An 18,424-nucleotide genomic window follows, 5' to 3' on the forward strand; every position below is an offset into this window, starting at 1 on the left:
TCCCGCGCTGCCCTCCCCGTCAAGGCGAGGCGGCCAGCGAGGCTGCGCCCTCCGCCCGGGTCCCAGGAGGGCGGGAGGAGGAGCGCGCGGGGCGAGGACGGAGCGGCGGATGAGGGGCAGGGGGCGCGCCGGTGGGAAGCTGGGACCGGCGGCCGGCCGGGCCGGGTGGGTGTGCGCCGGCGGCGGGCGGGCTGGCGGCGAGCCGGCGGCTGGGTCTGCGCTCGCGTGAGCGCGGGGCGGGCGGGAAGGCTCCGCCCCGGGGCGGGAGGGGGCCGCCGGATTAAAGGCCACCCCGGCGGGCGGGGATCCGGACAGCAGCCTGCGCCCAGAGCGCGCTCGGCTCCGCGCAGCCCAACGCGAGTCCCGCGAGCGTCCCGCCGAGCGCACCAGGGCTCCCGCGTCATGCGCATCCGGACAAGGCGCTGAGCGACCACAGAGATGTTGGGGCGCTGGGCTCCGGGTCCCGGATGGGGGGTCCTGCTGGCGCTGCTGCTGGCGCTGGGCGAGCTGCCGCGAGCGCGGGGCGTGGAAGAGGAGCCCGGCGGCGCGCACGGGGGGACACAGGGCTTCCAGGTGGTCACCTTCAAATGGCACCACGTCCAGGACCCGTACATCATCGCGCTGTGGATCCTCGTGGCCAGCCTGGCCAAGATCGGTAAGCTGCCCGGGGCTCCGCGGGCTCTGCAGGCCCCCTCCTGCGCCCCCAGGGAACAGCTGGCCGTCCGCGCCGCCTTCCTCCCCGGCTCCGCCGGCTCCGCGGTCTTCCTTGTGGAAGGGGCGCGTCTCAGCCGGCTTCCGGGAGGTCAGGTCGGGGACCGCAGCGGCCAGTCCCGGGACTCAGGTAGCGCAGGCAGAGGCTCAGAGACCGGCGAGCCTGGCCGGACCCGGAGCGCGTTGCGCGTGGCCGACAGTAACCTGGTCCTGGCCGGGCGGGCGCAGCCTCTTCCCGTCCCTGGCTCCCCGGTCTCCGCAGTCCCGGCTGCTTCTGCCCGCAGACGCCCATGGTTACTCCGCGCTGGGGCTCCGGCAGCCAGCTTTTCTGTGTGTTGGGCTTGTCCGGGTCGTTAGTGTAGGACGGAGGGAATGTCCTTGCCTTCCAGCGCCGGAGCACTCCGTCCCCAGTGCAGAAAGAAAAACGGTGCCACTCAACACGAAGTGCAGTGAAATCCTATTTACAGGAGCGAGTTTTCCATTGACAGTGTTTCTCTATTAAAAATCCTGGTCTGAAAGATCGCTCTTCTCTTGACTTGCTCCACTGAGCCGGCAAAGTGGGAATTGCAGGAAACTCCAGGCAAGGTGACAGGAAGGTCAGCTTTCTCAGGAGCAGCTGAGGACGAAAGTTTCCACACCAGGGAGGGTCTTCCGGGGTGGTGGACATGTGATGGCGTGTGTGTCTTAGCAAGAGAAGCGGGGGAAACTCTGTCGGCGGGGGGTCTGAGGACACCCCCACACACTCACAGAACAGCCGGGACTGGGACGGGTCAGCAGTGGTTTCCAAATGGGGGTCTGGGGGGCACGGCCTCCTCAGCAGGATGGGAGGGGCAGGCTCTGGGGAGAGTCTGTCCGAGGACTCTGGACCTGGCTTGGGGGGTTCCTGGTGGCGGCTGGTTACAGATTGCTTCTGCTTCAGCCTCGCCTGCGTGTGTCCGCTCTGCCAACCAGCTTCCTTTTAAGTCCATCACGTCCTTCTATTTCTTCAAGCTCTCTGGTCTCTTCCTTACCACTCTGGTGTCTGTTCAGTTCCCTGGCCATGCCTACCTGGCCCTGAGTGCCCTCCACTCGCTGGCTTTTTGTGGGAGTTCCTGATGTCAGAAGTGAAATGTGAGCAAGGGGATATGGTCTCACATGCTAAATCTGCCCTGGATGTCTTCGCCTCGGGGAACCTGCCAACACTGGTCACTTGCTGGGCAGGTCCAGCCTCCCCGGGGCTCTAGGAGCACCCTGACCTGAGGCTCCTCTGGGAGCAAATTGCACAAAACTTTCTGTGCAAGTCCAGCCCGGGTCCAGACGCGGGGCGTGCACGTGGAGGGCTGGTGTTACTCTCCAGGAAGAGCCTGCCCCCTGTCTTCCGGGCACTCCTCCTGAGGGCACCTTCTCTGGGGGGGTGCTGCCTGCTCCAGCCTGCTCCGTCCTGAGTCTTGAGGGGGGTCTTCCTGCCCCACCCCTTGCCCTTTCAACAGCTCCACCTGAGGGGAACTGCTGGTTCCACTTGAGGGGGCGCGAGGCAGACGTTGGGGGAGGCTTGGGTGGGCACGCCAAGGAAACTGAGGGGGGCCCCAGAGAGACCGGAGGGACTGCCCTCCGCCCTGGGCCCCCACGCTGCCCTGCATTTGGTGGCTCCCCCTCCCTGCTTTCTCATCGTAGAACACAAGCCGGGCCCACCCCCCAGGCCCAGACCCCTCCCAGCCTCGCCCCGTCCTCCGGGACCTGCTGCACTGACTCCCGTGGGTCCCCAGGGCCCGCGCCTGGGCGTCCTGTGACCCCCACCTCCGGAGCCCCCTCCTTCCGGCTCTGTCCCCTCCTGGCCCCTCAGCTGGTCCCTCCCTTGCAGCCCCGCCAGGCCTCCCCACCCGCACCCAGCCACCTCCAAGTACCCATGTGCCCGGGGACCCCGCAGGGGGCAAGTCCTCCTTCTCGGCCAGCCCAGGGCCCTGGGTGGGTGACGTGCTCCCCGGGGGTCTTGAGTCTGCAGCCACTGACCAGGACCCACTGGGGCCTCGGAGCAGGCTGGATTCCTTCTTCCTCTTCCCGTTCTGTCTCCTTCGCCTCCCCTGGGGGCCGATGCTCCGTGGGCCCACATCGGCCGAGCTGGATCCTGAAGCTGGGGCCACACTGAGTGGGAGTCCGCCTGGGATGGGGTATCCGGGCAGCTTCCAGAACCAGGGCCTAGAGGTGGGCAGAGGGCAGGACCCCCCTCCCCTGCCCTCCCCCCTGGACGCGGTGTTCCCAGGGCGGGGGGCGGGGGGTGAGGGCAGCACTGACTTTTGGCCAGAGCTGCTGGGAGGTGTGATTTCTCCTCCTGAGCCAGGAGCCCCAGGGGCAGGCGAGGATTCACCACCTCCCTCCCCACCGCCTCTCTCAGGGCGGCTCCCAAGCCACCCACCGCCCCGACCCCAGCAGAAACACTCCAGGGAAGACGAGTGCATATGGGCCCTCCTGGCTTCAGAGGAGGCGGCTTGGGTGGGGCTGGCAGGGGCGGAGGCCCAGCCGCGGTGGCCCTCGGAGGCCTTGGCCCTGCCCACGCGGCCCCTGGGTTTGCAAGGGGTTCAGTCACCTCCTCCCTCTTCACCAGCCTGGGAGGAAGGGGCTCTGCAGGGGGCTCAGGGGGAGTCTTTCCTAATCAGAAGGGTCCCCTGGGCACCCTGAGGAGTAGCTGGGGGCCTCGGGTGTGACCCTCTTCACACACACACCCAGCCCCGCCCAGACCTGGGACTCAGAGGCCGCAGCAGCCTGGCCCCTGGAGACGCGAGCCCCTCTCCTGTCCGTGTGCCCGCTGGACTCCAGCCTTGGGGTTACAGCTCCTCATCCGCCCAGGCTTTGCTCCCCGGGCCCCGGCGCCTGTCACCTGGAAAGCACTGTCACCGCAGCTTCTCATCGGGTCAGCGCGACTGTGGTCCAGCCCAGCCCTGCCAGGGGAGGGGGCACAGACCCTCGCACTGGGACACCCAGGGCCTCTGTGCTGACTGGATGCCACGTCAGTGGTTTCTCTCAAGTGCAGTCTCCAGGCGCCGGTGTGGCCCCTGGGTGCTGGTGTGGGCCCCAGGCACCAATTGGGCCCCTGGGTGCCAGTGTGGGCCCCTGGGTGCCAGTGTGGCCCCCGGGCGCCGGTGTGGCCCCCGGGCGCTGGTGTGGGCCCTGGGCACCAGCGCAGGCCCCGAGGCGTGCTCCTGGGCTTTGGGGAGTGGCGGACAGTGCTGACCTCCTGGAGTCGAAACCAGGCGCCTGTGGGAATTCCCCGGTGGTGCGGTAGTGAGGGCTCTGCTCTCACAGCCGAGGGCCCCGGTCCTATCAGCACCCCACTGCTGTGTCCAGCCCCTGTTCCTCTTTCCTGTGGGAGCACCCTCCTCCTGCGGCTCCCACTGAATTTTCCTCGAACCCCTGAGGGGGTCTGTGAGAGGGTCTGGAGGAGGGGTGACCGGGAAAGGCTGGGTGAGCCGCAGGACAGCTTGGTGGGTGCTCCCTGGTGTAGACGAGCCCGTGGGCCCCAGTGGACCCCAGCCTGGCAGGACAGATGGATCAAGGCCCTTTGGCCAAGGCCTGGGATCAGGGCCGCTCCCTGGAGTTGCCACAGGAGCGGCGTTCCTATGCTGCAGTTGTAAAGTCTCCCTTCTCAGGAACCGCCTGCAGGAGAATTACTGTGGCTGTAAAACAATCGGCATTTGGAGCTAAGGTGTCTCTCTGGAGAGTCCCGGGGACGAGGGGCAAAGGTTGGGAGGTGCTGACACCCCGGTCCTGCCTGCTCGGCAGATGGGATGCCCTGGGGAGCCGTCTGTCTGGCAGTTTCCCACAAGGGCGTCCGAGAGAACCACACGGGACGATGAGACGGGGGCCCAAGCTTGCTGACCCCTCTGTCTGCTGGGCCCTCCCGGCCCCATGCCCGACCGGACCCCGCCTCGTCTGCCCAGCGTCCCAGCGCCCTTAGCGGGAGCACGGAGCAGCCAGGGGCCCCGCAAGCCAGGGCCAGCTCCCCGGGCCCTCCTCCACCCACCCCGCCATCCCTCAGGGAAGGGCCAGCTCCCCGGGCCTCCTCCACCCGCCCCGCCATCCCTCAGGGAAGGCGCTCCTCTGTCTCCGCCCCTGCTGGGCCCGGGGACTGACTTCCCCGCACTGGGGCCCAGGCTGTGGGGTCCTCCCTGGGCTGAGGGGGGCTCAGCTGGGGGCCCCGCCCCTGCACCAGGAAGCCTTGGGGGTGGCCTGGGTGCACTCCTGAGAGAAACCCGCTTCGCCAGGGTGGCCACACACCTGCGCCTGCTCCATCCAAACCCCCCTCGCCGACCCTGCCCATGGTCTCCTGTCCCTACTCCACCCCGTCTCATGCTGGGAAGTCTGTCTCCCTCTATCTGTTCAGGGCGGGGGGTCAGAGGGGTGCCAGGGGAACCCAGGGGCCTGCGAAGGTCACTCTCCCCACCAGTCCTGCCTGCAGAACCCATCAGATGGGCCCTCAGGTCACCCCTCAGCACCCAGGCCTTCTGTCTGAGGCAGGGCAGCCCCGTAGAGGCGGCACAGAGCCCCAGGCCTGGAGGCCAGCCCGCCCGGCCCTGCTCCTGCAGGTCTGCTCAGACACGTGTGCTTGGCTGGATAGCGCTGGACAGTGAAGGGACAGACACAGCAAACCCTCCAGGAGCTGGCCCAGCAAGAGGCTCCTGAAGCTCCTCAGTCAAATTCTTAACCGAATTATCACACAGCCTCCCGTGAGGCGTGCATCTGGCGACCACCTGGTGGGCTCGCGAGGCTGGACCTACTCAGAGCCCCGTGGGCGTGGCGGGGCTCTGGGGTTCTGCGGCGGGGGCAGCTCACCCCTGAGGCCTGGCCCATAGCAGCTCTCCCACGAGCTGAAATTCTGTGCATTCACACCCAGTCCTGCCTTCTGGCACAAGACTGGACAGAGCAGACCCACAGGCTCAGACGCGCGGGCCAGAGCGTCTGCACAGCCAGCTCATGCGCCCCCGTCGAATCCTGGCCCGGGTGCACGCTCAGCGATGACCTCTGGGCCTGAGCGTTTGTTTATCGCTGAGGCCGACGTGCTGGATTCTCTGCAGCTGTAGCTCCTGGCGCTCGTTTAACAGTCATTTTGCCAACACTAATGCTGCCACGTGCCTGGTGGTGCCACGGCTTCCGATAAAACAGAGCAGACCTCCCTCAGGGTGCGTCAGTCCCCAGGGGCAGGCGACAGCCGCGGGACCTGGCACCATGTGCCAGCGAGGGCAGGGAGGGCGGGCAGGGGCCTGGGCAGGAGAGCCCGTGGCTGGTGGGCGCCTCCAGGGTCCAGCTGGGCCTGAGGTGGCCCAGGGTCCAGGTGGCCCTGAGGTGGCCCCAGGGTCTTGCAAAGGCCCTGAGGTGGCCCCAGGGTCCAGCTGGGCCTGAGGTGGCCCAGGATCCAGGTGGCCCTGGGGTGGCCCCAGGGTCCAGGTGGCCCTGAGGTGGCCCCAGGGTCTTGCAAAGGCCCTGAGGTGGCCCCAGGGTCCAGCTGGGCCTGAGGTGGCCCAGGATCCAGGTGGCCCTGGGGTGGCCCCAAGGTCCAGGTGGCCCTGAGGTGGCCCCAGGGTCTTGCAAAGGCCCTGAGGTGGCCCCAGGGTCCAGGTGGCCCTCAGGTGGCTCCAGGGTCTTGCGAAGGCCCTGAGGTGGCTGTCGGGGGCGAGTTCTGGCCTCCAGGCCCCTCGTGCCCTGGGGCGGGGTGAGGTCCATCTCACCTCTGCCAGTCTGACCAGCCTGTGGAGCCAGGGCTGAGGCCCCGGGTGGTGCCTCAAGGTCGTGGGGTCTGTCCTTGGAACTGCTATGTCTCAAGTCCACACCTGCAGGCCAAGTGTTTATGTGCCCGTTCTGGAAAGAATGGAGAGGCCCTGGGGCTCGCTGGACACGGGGTTCAGAGTCCAGGCTGAGGGGTCAGGTGGTGGCCAGGGTGCAGGCTTCCTGTCTGGGGGACAGTCAAGACGGGCCGCAAAGGGTGGGGCTGGCAAAGCGAGAGGGGCTGGGGAAGGTGGTTCGGGCGAAGACGCCAACCAGGGAGCAGAGCGTTGCTGAGAGGGATGGCCGGCAGGACCCGGGGAGCCTGCGGGGCGTCAGTGGGGAAGGGGACAGGCTGGGGGCATGGCCTCGGGGCGGCCTTGAGCCCGGTGGGCCAGGCCCCAGTCAGACTCTGCGCTTCAGGCGCAGACGTGGCCCGGGCAGGGGAGGCTGGGTGTGGGCTCGCGGAGGAGGGCGGGGCAGGCTCCCTTTCCTCCTGGATAAGTCGGGAAGCTCCAGGGAGCTCGCCACCTGCAGAGATACCCTGCCGAAGTCCAGCCAGTTGTGAGCTCTCAGCCGGGAAAGAGAGGCAGGACATAGAAGCTGGAAACGTCTGTCTCCAGCAGCTTTTGGGACGAGGAGAAGGGTGAGGGGCCACCAGCTCACAGGGCTCTGCTCCTTCTCAGATTTAGCGAGCCTGGACATCGGGCCGGAGTGGACACGGGCCCTCAGCCTCCACAGCCACTCTGCTAGAACGTGGCCCTAGCACGGAGGGGGCGTGGTGCAGCTCAGCCCCCGCTCCTGCTCGACGTGGGCCCGGCTGGACAGGGCCACCCCGGGGCCGTGCACTCATGCCCGTGGGTTGAGAGTTTCACCCGTGGCACCAGCTCAGATCTAGCTTCCGTGTGGCCGTGGACCTGGGGACCTGAGGTCCCCTCATGTGCCTCTGGGTCCCAGCTCTCCCTGCCAGTGTCCGCGAGAGGTGTGAGACTGGCTCGGGCTCTGGTGCGTGCTTGCGTTGCTTTCGGCCCCAGGCCCCGGTGGCTCAGCGGAAAAGAATCCACCTGCCATGCAGGAGTCACAGGAGACACGGGTTCAGTCCCTGGATGGGGAAGGTCCCCTGGAGGAGGGAATAGCTACCCACTCCAGTATTCTTGCCTGGAGAACCCCACGGACAGGGGAGCCTGGCGGGCTACAGTCCACGGGGCTGCAAAGAGTTGGACAAGACTGAAGCAACTTAGCACGCACGCACATACCCCAACACAGTCAGGAGCACTGGCCTGGACATGAAGCACCTCCCTGCAGCAGGAGAAGCTGGCCCTCAGGGAGGGCTGCTGTAAGGAGCCTGTTGTGGGGGGAAGGCAGGGGAAGGATGCTTGGCTCCCGAGAGTTGTGTACTGGGCTCACAGAGGCCTTTCCAGCCGGAGTAGTCACCGGACACCCCCTCCAAGGGCAGGACCCCAGAGCTGATGTCGAAGACTTAGCTTTTCCCGGCACCAGAGCTCAATCGAATCTCAGAGTCTGGGGTGAAGTAGAAAAGGAGAGCTTTATCGCTTTGCCAGGCAAAGGGGTCTACCATGGGCTCCTGCTCCCAAAGCCATGTGTCCCCACTGGGGAGGACAGTGACACGTTTCACAGTAATTGTTCAGAGGGCGTGATCAGCTCATGGACATTCTTCTGATGGGTGGGTGGTGAGCTAAGTAGGAGTTCACATCGTCAGCCTTCAGGTCCGACTGGTCTGGGGTCTGCATGCTTGCGGGCAGCATATAGTTAATCATTAATGCTCCCACCTGGAGGGGTTTCCGTATCTGCAGAATGGCTCAGAGACGCCGGTGTGTGTCCCTTGATGGGAAAACAGGACCTTGCCCCAAGGCTGCTCTTGATTGTCCCTCCCTGGTCTCTATCCCCTCCCTTCCCTAATGAACAACTGCTTGAATCTGCCCCTTAGAACTCAGGGAAGGTCATGGAGGCGGAATGAAGGCTGCTTCCTGTAGCCAGAGAGTGGGGGACATAAGGCCTTGTGCCCGGGGGCGCTGCAGGGCCCTGCACAGAGTCAGGCCTGCTGTCGCTCTGCCTGCGGGCGGGGTGGGGGTCCATCTGCCTCCAGCTGCTTTGCAGAGCCAGTTCGGACGGAGGCTCCCGGGAGCCCATGTCCTACCCTGGCCACACCTGCAGGGACTCGGGGGCCAAGCAGGGTGAGCCCAGGAACATCAAGTGTGCCTGCCGCCCCTTCCACACCCCGAGGTGGCAAAGCCGTCCTCCTGCTCCTTCCTTGACGGTTCATTCGGGACCGGACACCCAGCAGCCCCGGGCAGATGTGTCATGGCCTCAGACTGCCTTCGGCTTCTGGGAAGCTGGTGAGACCCCTGGTTCTCAGGCCAGTTCCAACAGTTCACATCAGAGCTTCTGGGGTGAGGCTGGGGCCAGGCCCGGGCTCGTGGGGCTCCAGGCTCACAGGGCTTCGGGGTGGGCAGTGGGCACTGCCTTGAGCAGGCACGGCTGGGCTGAGTTCCTGGAGGCTGCCTTCAGCCTCACAGGACTTGAGGCTCCGCAGGTCTCCCCACGCCTGGCTCCTGCCTGGGCTGTCACTGCGCGTAAGAGGCCTTGTGACAGGAAGAGGCCTTGCTGCAGGCAAGCTGCTGTCCCCTTTTACCCCAGAAGCTCTGATGTGGGGTGTTGGGACTGGCCTGAGAACCAGGGGTCTCACCGGCTTTCCAGAAGCCGAAGGCAGTCTGAGGCCGTGATGCACCTGCCTCGGGCTACAGGGCAGCTGGTCCCATCTGCACCATCCACTGTCAACTTCAGCCTCCTCGGTGGGGACACGGCCAGGTCCAGCATCTTAACAGGTGCTTAGAAGGTGCCTGGTGGACATTCCGTGAACTCGTAGTCACCCTGCACAGCGCCCAGCTTAATAAGAGTTCAACAAATAATGGCTGAATGAAAATGAAAATGCCAAAACAGACACAATGACTCCAGACACTAAGTCTGAGGTCAGTGGTGGGAGGCAGGACCTCACGGTGGCGGCCAGGACAGGGCCAGGGCCCTCCAGTGCGTGTAAGGGGGGGCCGGGCACTCCTGCCCCCACACCTGTCCCTGCAGCTCCAGCCCCCCTGGTGGGGGTGGGGATGGTTTAGCGGCCCCATCAGGGCGCTGGCTTTCACCCACTGAGTCTGTGGCTGGAGAGGGTGTTGCATGGAGCCAGCCAGGTGAGGAGTGACTTCTGTGGACCCGCGTCAGCCCCACGCGGGGGCACCTCAAACCCCAACTACTAGTGACCCTCTCCGTGCTGGGGTCTCCGGTACCCTGTTGCTAGGATCTGGGGGGAGGGTCAGCTGACTGCCATTTAAAAGTAGAGTTAGTGAGCAGGCCTCAGGGGTGAGCCTGTGAGGTGGGGCCTGTGGACACGCCCCCACGTCCAGCGGTCCCCCAGCCCCCAACACCCTACCTTCAGAGGACAAGCTGGAAAGGAGGCTGGTTTTTCCGGGCAGGCCCTGGGATGGAGAATGTGGCACCCCTTGTGGAGAGCTTTTACTCATTAACTCGACAGAACCAAGAACGCTTTGCAGGTCGGGCGCTCTCAGCTCCGAGTCCGGCCTGCGCAGGGGGGTCCAGAGGCCCTCCCGGCCCAGCACCCCCTCTGCCTTCCCCGGGGTGCTCGCGCAGGGCGCACGGGAAGGTGCAGGGTGGGCGTGCATGGCGGCCGCCCAAGGACAAGGCCCAGCTTTCTCAACAGACCAGGGGAGAGGGTTCAAGTCCTGGGCTCCTGCCCGGAGCTCTGGGACCCTCTTCCCAACATCTCCCCCGCCCCGCCCCACGCGGCGTCCAGCTGGTGCGGGGGGTGGGGACCCCTGCCCTGGTCGCTGCAGCGCCCCAGAGGGCACCCAGGGGACTGGCTGTGAGAGGCACCCCGAGGCTTTCCATGGGGACCCCGTTTTCCCCGGGGCCCCTTTGGGTGCCAACGCGCGGAACTTCTCTGGAGGCGGATATGACGCGTCGGAGCCTAACCCACATCTCCGCGCGGACGGAGGCGGGCCCGAGGGAGGGGGCCGGCGAGGGGCCGGCGGGGGCCAGCCCCGCGCTCTGTCCCTGGAGGAGCTTGGCCCTGCGCCCACCGCCGCGGTGCCCGCGTCCGAGCGCGGGCTGCCCGGGGCGCGTGGGACCCCTGCATCACCGCCCCCGCCCGCCTCCGGGAGCCGCGGGGCCAGGGTTGGCTGTTGTCAGCCACATCCGCACGGCCCCAGCCTTACCGCGGGCAGTTAAAGTTAAACGAGACGCACCGTCCGGGAGCAAGGTCCTCGGCCCACGGCCACGCCCTGGTCCGCGCTCCGGCCCCCCTCCCGTCGCGGCCCTTGAGGTGTGTGCGGGGCGGGGGCCACAGCCTCCGGCGTCTTGTCCGGGCAGGGAAGTCCAGGGTCGGGCGGCAGGCGTGGACTCTGGTCTGGGCCTCAGGGGACCGTCTCCCCTGGAAACCCTCTCGCCCGGTCCTGCCGAGCGGAGCCGAACCCCCCACCCCCTCCAGAGGAGGCTTGCGGCACAGACTTCAGCCCGCGCGCTTGGGGACACAGAAGGTGGCCATGGGGGCAGCACGCGCGCTGTTCTGGCCCCTGTGGGCCCGTCCCTTTTCCTGAAGCCGGTGCCGTCCGGGGTCAGCGGTGCAGTTTCCTCCGAATTGACACTGAATGTCCTATTTATGCCCCCTCTCCCCGACCCAGGCTGCCAGCCTCCAGCCCCCTGCTCGCTGCTTCGAGCCTTCTGCAAGGCCAGCACCTGCTCTCAGCCTCTGCCCTCCACTGGCACCTCACCTGGCACTCCATGCCTTCGGCCTTGGGGAGACCCCTTTGTGTGGACTCATTCTCCACAGACGCGACTCTCCCACTGCTCAGGGCCTGGCTGTGCAGTGGAGGTGACACTGACCGCCCCCAGCAGCCTGTGACCCACGGGGTTCACGCTGGGGACCCCCGCCCCCCGGCGATGGTGTGCTTCAGGGGCACGTGTCTGCCTCGCGGTGCGGGGCCCCTGTGGGCAGGTCACCTGGAGCCCGCGGCAACCTCCCCGCCAGCTCCTCTGAGAGAACGTGTGCGCCTTCTCCTCTTGAATTTCCTCCGCTGCGCTGGTTCCTCTGTCTTCGTCCTCTGTCTCCTGAGAAACCTCTAGCTTCATCCTCCAGCTCCTCCGTTGAGTCTTCAGTTTCTGCTCCAGTATTTTCTCATATTTAACAAAAGGTTTGTAATCGCTGAATGCACTTTTTGGTTGAGGTTGAGGCTCTTTTTCCCGCAGGTTTCCTCACGTCATCCTGCCACTGGCTTTCGGGCCCCAGACCTCCCATCCCCACCCCCAGCGGCGGCCAGTGGGCTGTTCTTGCCCGCGGGCGGCCAGACCTCACGGGGCCCAGTGGGAGCCTGTGGGCTGCGTGGGTCAAGGGCTGGGATGCCAGCATTTTCAGGTCCCTCCTTCCTGCTGGCCCCACCAAAAATCTAAGTATAAAGAAAATAAATGACACCATCGCCCTTTTATTTTTTCCTGGCTTGGGAAAGAAGCGTTTAATCCACCTTCCTTGCAGGAATCTGACTTTCATCACTATGGCCGCCCAGAAAGGTCTAGCCTTATCCTCATATGATGAGGAAACCTAGTCCACAAGGGATAAAACAGTAACGTGCTAGTGACCTCAGAACAGAAAGCACTCGAATGTGCAGAAACCCTGACTCTTGATCCCTCAGACAGGTGGGGCTCCATTGAGCAGCCCCAGCAGGGGGGCCATGGGGGCCCCTGGGGGCCAGCAGTGGTGGGTGGCGGGCCATGGGGGGTCCTGGGGACCAGCGGGGGGAAGCGTTGGTGGGAGGGGCAGCATCCAGGGAAGGGTCCTGGGGCCGCTGCTGCACTTGGTCCTCAGCCTCCTGCGTGCTGGGGGTGCAGAGTGGTCCCAGTGAGGGTGTTGGCAGTACTGTTCTCCTCCAGGGATGAGAACCAGCTTCTCATTCCAGCTTCTCTCATGACCTGGTGCCCATGTGGGGTCCTCTGATGGCCTCCCTGCCTTGGGAACCCTTTGCCCTCTGCAGCGCGGTGTCCATATCAGAAATCGATAGTCCCACGGCTTCCTGCTGCTCTGGCTCCGGGCAGTGGCCCATGACAAAGTCCTGGCTTTGGGGGCCATGCTGGGAGCACCTTGATAGCGGTGGCTGCAGCGACAGAGCCGCCACGTGAACGGCAGGCATGGTTTATGACACCTTGGAACATTGACCACACACTTTATCTGCAGAAAACATGTCCTTGGAGAAAACACCTTGCTGAAATTTTTCACATGAAAGTATAAAGGTCGATGGAGGGCTTCCCTGGTGGCTCAGATGGTAAAGGGCAATGAGATGTAGTCCTGCTCCCCTACAGGAAATGTTTGCAGATTCTCCAAGCCCAGCACCACCCCCTCCTCCCGCTCCTCCCCCAGCAAAGTGAAGTGTCCTGTGTCCTGGCTCCAGTGGACTTCAAGGCAAATCTGATTGTTACCCTCAGTCTCCAAGCCAACCACCAGCCCCACTGAGGTTGGCTTGTCTCCTCCCACGATGGCTCCCTGTGATGTAATTAACTTTCTGTTCTTGAATCGTAGAACTGTAAAAAATGCCTTTTCTGGTTTGTTTGGCCTCCAGGGCCACCAGCCTCTAGCTTCCTCATTCTATAATAGCAGAGTCACTGAGTACATGCCATTCTGGGCCCTTTTTACATCTCGTGCAGAGAGGGTTCATGTGGTGCTGGGGTCTGTGTGACCCTGATGGAAACCTTACTTCTTCCTGCCTTGGCTGTTTTTGCTGGTGTGTGCCTGTCATAGCTCGTGTTCAGTGAATCCTTTTGTGGAGTGAGGTCTCAGTGACCTGATCATCAGCTACTCCAGCAAGCACGCCCTGTGACTGTCTGCATGATCCGTCTGCACCTGGGCCTCTGCCATGGCTCCCGGCTCGGGGCCCAGCTGGAGCAGCTACTCAACCCCCTCTTCTGAGGCCCTGGCCCCTCAAGCTTACCTGCCCTGCACCCTAGTTTTTCCTCACACCTGCTCCAGCTTCACTGGAAGACAGATCAGTAGAAATCATCTAATCTGAAGTATTTCTCAAGTCTCTGAGTTTATATTTTTCATCAAATCAGGGACACTTTTGCTTGTCATTTCTTCAGATTTTTCTACCCCATTTTCCCTCTCCTCTTTCTAGGGGCCCAACTTTACACATGCTGTATCTTCTGTTAGCATCACACACACCACTGAGGCTCTTTCCACTTTTTATCTTTTTCTTTGTACTTTGGGAAATTTCTACTGTTGTCTCTATTTGCTTTTAAGCTTACCTGTTGACTTTTTTTGTATCAGATATTGAATTCTTCAGTTCTAGAGTTGCAATTGGTTCTTTTAGATATATTCTATTTCAAGGGCCAGCAGATTACACCCATGGGCTGGCTGACTGTTTGTGTCAATAGGAGCACAATGGTGTCTGTCTGTTCATGCATGTCATGGCTGTTTTTGTGCTACAGTGACAAATTGAGTAATTGAAAATCAGAATGTATAGCCCACAAACCTAAAAAATTTACTATCTGGCTCTTTTAGGAAAAAAGAAAAGAAAAAAACCAAATCCTATTCTATTCCACTGCTGAGATTGACTCTTTGTTAATTCATTACAAATATATTTTCCTTTACATCCTTGAGCATGGTTGCAATAGCTTTTTAAATCCTTGTCTGCTACAAGGATTTAGCAACGTCTGGGTCACCTTGAGGTCTCCACTGGTTTGTGGGTCCTGTTTCCATTTCCTCACATGTCTAGTGCTTTTGCATGGTTTCCAGGACACGTGACTGAGGCACTGTAGAGACTCTATCCTGTTAGCTCTTCTGGAGAGCACTGATTTTTGTGGTTGCTGTTGGTCACTGTTATTTTGCCAAAACTGGGCTGAAACTCCAAGTGTGTCTCCCTGTGGTGACAATAGCTGAAATCTCTGGATTTTTAGCTTCTGCAGGCATCTCAGGACCTGCCTCTTGTGTGTGATTCAAGGGTCAGCCAGATATTTCAAGAGTTCATACAGAATTTGGGGTTTGGCCTGTCAAGCTCTTTCCTTTCTGGGATCTGCCTCCTCCCTTTTCAGTTACTGTGATCACCCTGAGCTCTGATTTTTCAATCCAGTCAGGCTATAGGCTTCTGTTTGAGTGTCGGCTACTCTGCATGACCCCCAGTAAGACCTGCCCTTTGGAAAACAGCCATAAGGAAACATGGAAATTGATTCGTGCTGGTCTCTTCCTCAAAGCGTAGGTCCCTCTGGTTTCTGTCTTTGGGCTCTCTTCAGTGTTGTGGGTGTTTATTCCAGACCTCATAGTCATTAACCAGGGCACAGATGGCTAGACAACTCTTGACAGTGGTTCCTTTGCTGGGACAATGGGAGCGGCTCCATTGGCGCCGTGAGGTGTGACTGTCACGACTCTTAGAGCCAGTCATGGAGTCATGTGAGAGCAGAGCTGGAGTGTACGCCTCTGTATGTGGGGCTCGTAGAGTGGACTGGCGCGGAAGACGGTGAGAGGGCTCTTGGGGAGAAGGTGCAGCTTGTGGAGAGGGGCTGGTGGCTGCAGACCCACCTGTAGGCAGAGACAAGGCTGCTCACGCGTGGCTTCATTTGAAAACACTGTTATTACTTTTAATATGGTGCTGGAGAAGACTCCTGAGAGTCCCTTGCACTGCAAGGAGATCCAGTCAGTCCATCCTAAAGGAAATCAGTCCTGAATTCATTGGAAGGACTGGTGTTGAAGCTGAAACTCCAATACTTTGGCCACCTGATGCGAAGAACTGACTGACTCATTGAAAAAGACCCTGATGCTGGGAAAGATTGAGGGCAGGAGGAGAAGGGGACGACAGAGGATGGGATGGTTGGATGGCATCACTGGCTCAATGGACATGAGTTTGAGGAAACTCGGGGAGTTAGTGATGGACAGGGAGGCCTGGAGTGCAGCAGTCCATGGGGTCACAAAGAGTCGGACATGACTGAGTGACTGAACTGATTCTGAGTGTGTATAATTATATGTGACATCATCAGTCACACTGCCATGTGGTTGCTGCCTGCTCTGTAGGGGACGGCATCTGGGTGGATGCCTCTGAAGACAGAATGAGGGTCCTTGGGCCAGTGTCTGTCCAGAAAGGGGCCTCAGGGAGACCACAGCATGGCTGTAGAGAGGACTGGAGAGTCAGAACTGGGGCCTGTGTGGGTTTGGGTCACTGCATGTGTGTGTGTGGGGGGTGTCCCTGTGTATATGTCTGGGTGTCCTTGTGTCTGAGTGTCTCTGTGTGCATGTCTGGATATCCCTGAGTGTGTGTGTCCCTGAGTGTTTATCTGGGTGTCCCTATGTCTGGGTGTCTCTGTACGTCTGGATGTCCCTATGTCTGGGTTTCCCTGAATGTGTCTGTGTGGCCCCATGTGTCTGTGTCCTGTGTGTATGTCTGTGTGTTTTTGCCTGAGGTCCCATGTGGACCCGCTTGTCCCCTGGAGCAGGCAGAGCCCCAGGCCTCCCACCCTTCTCTCTGGAAGCGTTGCACTGTTTGGCTGCTCTGAAGCAGGTCTGGATGTACACGTTAAAGTAAAACCAAGGGATTTACCGTGCCTCTGCATTGCGTGGACTCAGCTGAATCTGCTGAGAGATCCTGGGGGCGGTGGCCTCGGACAGCCTGAACCCAGGCCTGAGGTCCCAGGCCACGATCCAAGGGGGTGTGAAGATGGTTGGCAGTAACTTCCCAGCGCCCGCCCTACTTGGGGGCCCCTCCAGAATGGCTGGCTGGCGCGGGTGCCTCTGACCTTTAACATCAGTCCGAGGGTTGTAATTACAGGTCGAGGCACGTGTCCCGTGCTGTGACCATCGCGTGGCTGAGCTCAATTAGCTGTAACTCGCCAGGCCTCCGCCGTCAGTGACCTGTGGGCTGGGAGGTCCCTGTGGAAGGCCAGGCTGCCCCAGGCCAGCCTCACACAGTTCCTGGGGACCGGCCTCCACGAGGCCCCTGGTCTGTCCTGCACAGAGAGCCGTCCTGTCTCCCTCGGGCACCAGCGCTCTGCGTGGTCCTGGCCACCCCCATAGCTCCTGCCCATGAAGTGGCCTGTGGGTCTCGACCTGGCCCTGGCCCCACAGTGGACGCACACTCGGGCCCCATGTTGGCCCTTGACACGCGAGGTGCGTGAGTCCTGGAAACCTTGGGTGGTCTCTGTCCTCCCAGCCAGTGGGCTTCCTGGCAAACTCAGCTCTGATGGGAAAGGCTGCCCCCAACACTCGCTTCCCAGGGCACTCCCCTGGGACAAGGGCCCTCTGTGTCCATGGCCCGGCTCCATGTCCTCCGCCCAGGCTCTGGGGTGCTGGACGCAGAGACTGCGCAGTGGTGTGGCTCGAGGTGCCAAGTTCACTGCTCTGACTTGCTTTGTGGGCCCTTCTGTCTTCAGAGTAAAGGAGATGAAGGTTAGGAGGGTGATTGGGCCCTTGGACACCAGGCCCCCCTCAGGTCCCCCCAGTGCAAACCAGGGTGCTGGGAGGCGGTGGGGAGGAGCAAGTGGCAATCCCGCGACTCCCCCACCATCCTCCTGGCTTCCCCAGGAGACCCAGCCACCTGGGGCCTCAGAGGCGGGAAGGAGAGGGCCCAGCAGGTGCTCTGGCTGCCGGTCATCCCAGTCATCTCACGGAAGCTGTGGCAGGAGTGTCTGTCCTAACCACACTCAGGCCGAGGCTGAAGGGAGGGTCTGGCCCACGGGAACACGACCCCACAGGGAGCGGCCACCCTCCTGGTGGGTGGACAGCATCTCCGGGCTGGCCACAGCAGGTGTGCTTGCCCAGGGCGCTTGGAGCTTGGCCCACTAGCTCCTAAAACACCCATTATGGGCTTAATGGCTGAGCCACTCACAAATTGCCATTTAAAATCAATCAAGTCTTCAGCTTAATTAGCTCATTACCATGCAGACTGCCGTCTGGTGGTCACGGGAGAAGGGGAGCGCCACCCGCAGCCTGACTGCCAGGTTGGAGGATTGCTCGCAAGGAATTCCCATCATGCAGAGACCCAGAGCTACAGCAGGCAAGGACAGAGAACAGGAGCCCCACACCCACCCCACGGACTGTTGCTTCCCCCTCCCCAAGACCAGAAAGACCAACTGGGAACCAGGGGCCAACCATACACTGGAGCCCTCAGACCACAGGGAGGGACAGCCCTGTCTGCCCCGATCGCTAGCTCCAGGCATGGCCTGTGGACCACATGGCGGCAAGTCTGCCTCAGGGCGGCCTCCTGCTGTTGGGGGCAGTGGGGCGGACAGAGCCACGTGATGGGGTAGGAGCGGGAGCAGGGGATGGAGGGCTCTCCTGGAGAAAAACATCAGTGAGAAACGGGAAAGGTCCTGTGGGTTTTGACATCACAGACACAGTAGGGCAGAAGCTCACACTGAGACAGTGTCACAGTGAGGAAAGTAAAGACTGGAGAAGAGCGAATGCAGTGAGATCCTAGAAATAAACTACATACACTGAAAAGACCCTGATGCTGGGAAGGACTGAAGGTGAGAAGGGGACAACAGAGGACGAGATGGTTGCACGGCATCACCACTCACTCAATGGACATGAGTCTGAGAAAGCTCCAGGAGTTGGCAATGGACAGGGAGGCCTGGCGTGCTGCAGTCCATGGGGTCGCAAAGAGTTGGACACGACTGACTGAACTAAACTGTACTGACCTTTGAAAGTGAAAATGCACCCGTGCACGTGCGTGAAGAGCCGCCCGTTGATAAGAAAAGGCTGATAACTCAGTAACACAGTAGCAAAGGCCACGATACACGGGTCACAGAATGGGAAGAAATGTCTCCCAAATGGGATCAGACACTCAGCCTCACTCACAATGAGACAGTCAGATTAAATCTCCGGGAGATGCCCTTTCCCACCTGCCTGGGATGAGGGACAGGTGTGCCTCCCACTGTGAGGCGGGTGTCTGTTCAGGACACAGATGAGTGCTTAGCAGGC

General features: G+C 61.9%; 1 protein-coding gene across 5 annotated transcripts in view; it reads left to right on the top strand.

Moving 5' to 3' along the window:
- The first annotated feature begins 323 nt into the window (after positions 1–323).
- SLC9A3 (solute carrier family 9 member A3) overlaps positions 324–18,424 on the top strand; it is a 38,033-nt gene continuing 19,932 nt past the window's right edge. For all 5 annotated transcript variants that reach the window (XM_061393967.1, XM_061393968.1, XM_061393969.1 and 2 more), the window contains exon 1: positions 324–655. In XM_061393967.1, the coding sequence (XP_061249951.1) occupies positions 439–655 (217 nt within the window). In that variant the 5' untranslated portion in view covers positions 324–438. The remainder of the gene's footprint in view (positions 656–18,424) is intronic.

The sequence above is a fragment of the Bos javanicus genome, chromosome 20 (assembly GCF_032452875.1).
Source record: "Bos javanicus breed banteng chromosome 20, ARS-OSU_banteng_1.0, whole genome shotgun sequence".
NCBI classification, from domain to species: domain Eukaryota; kingdom Metazoa; phylum Chordata; class Mammalia; order Artiodactyla; family Bovidae; genus Bos; species Bos javanicus.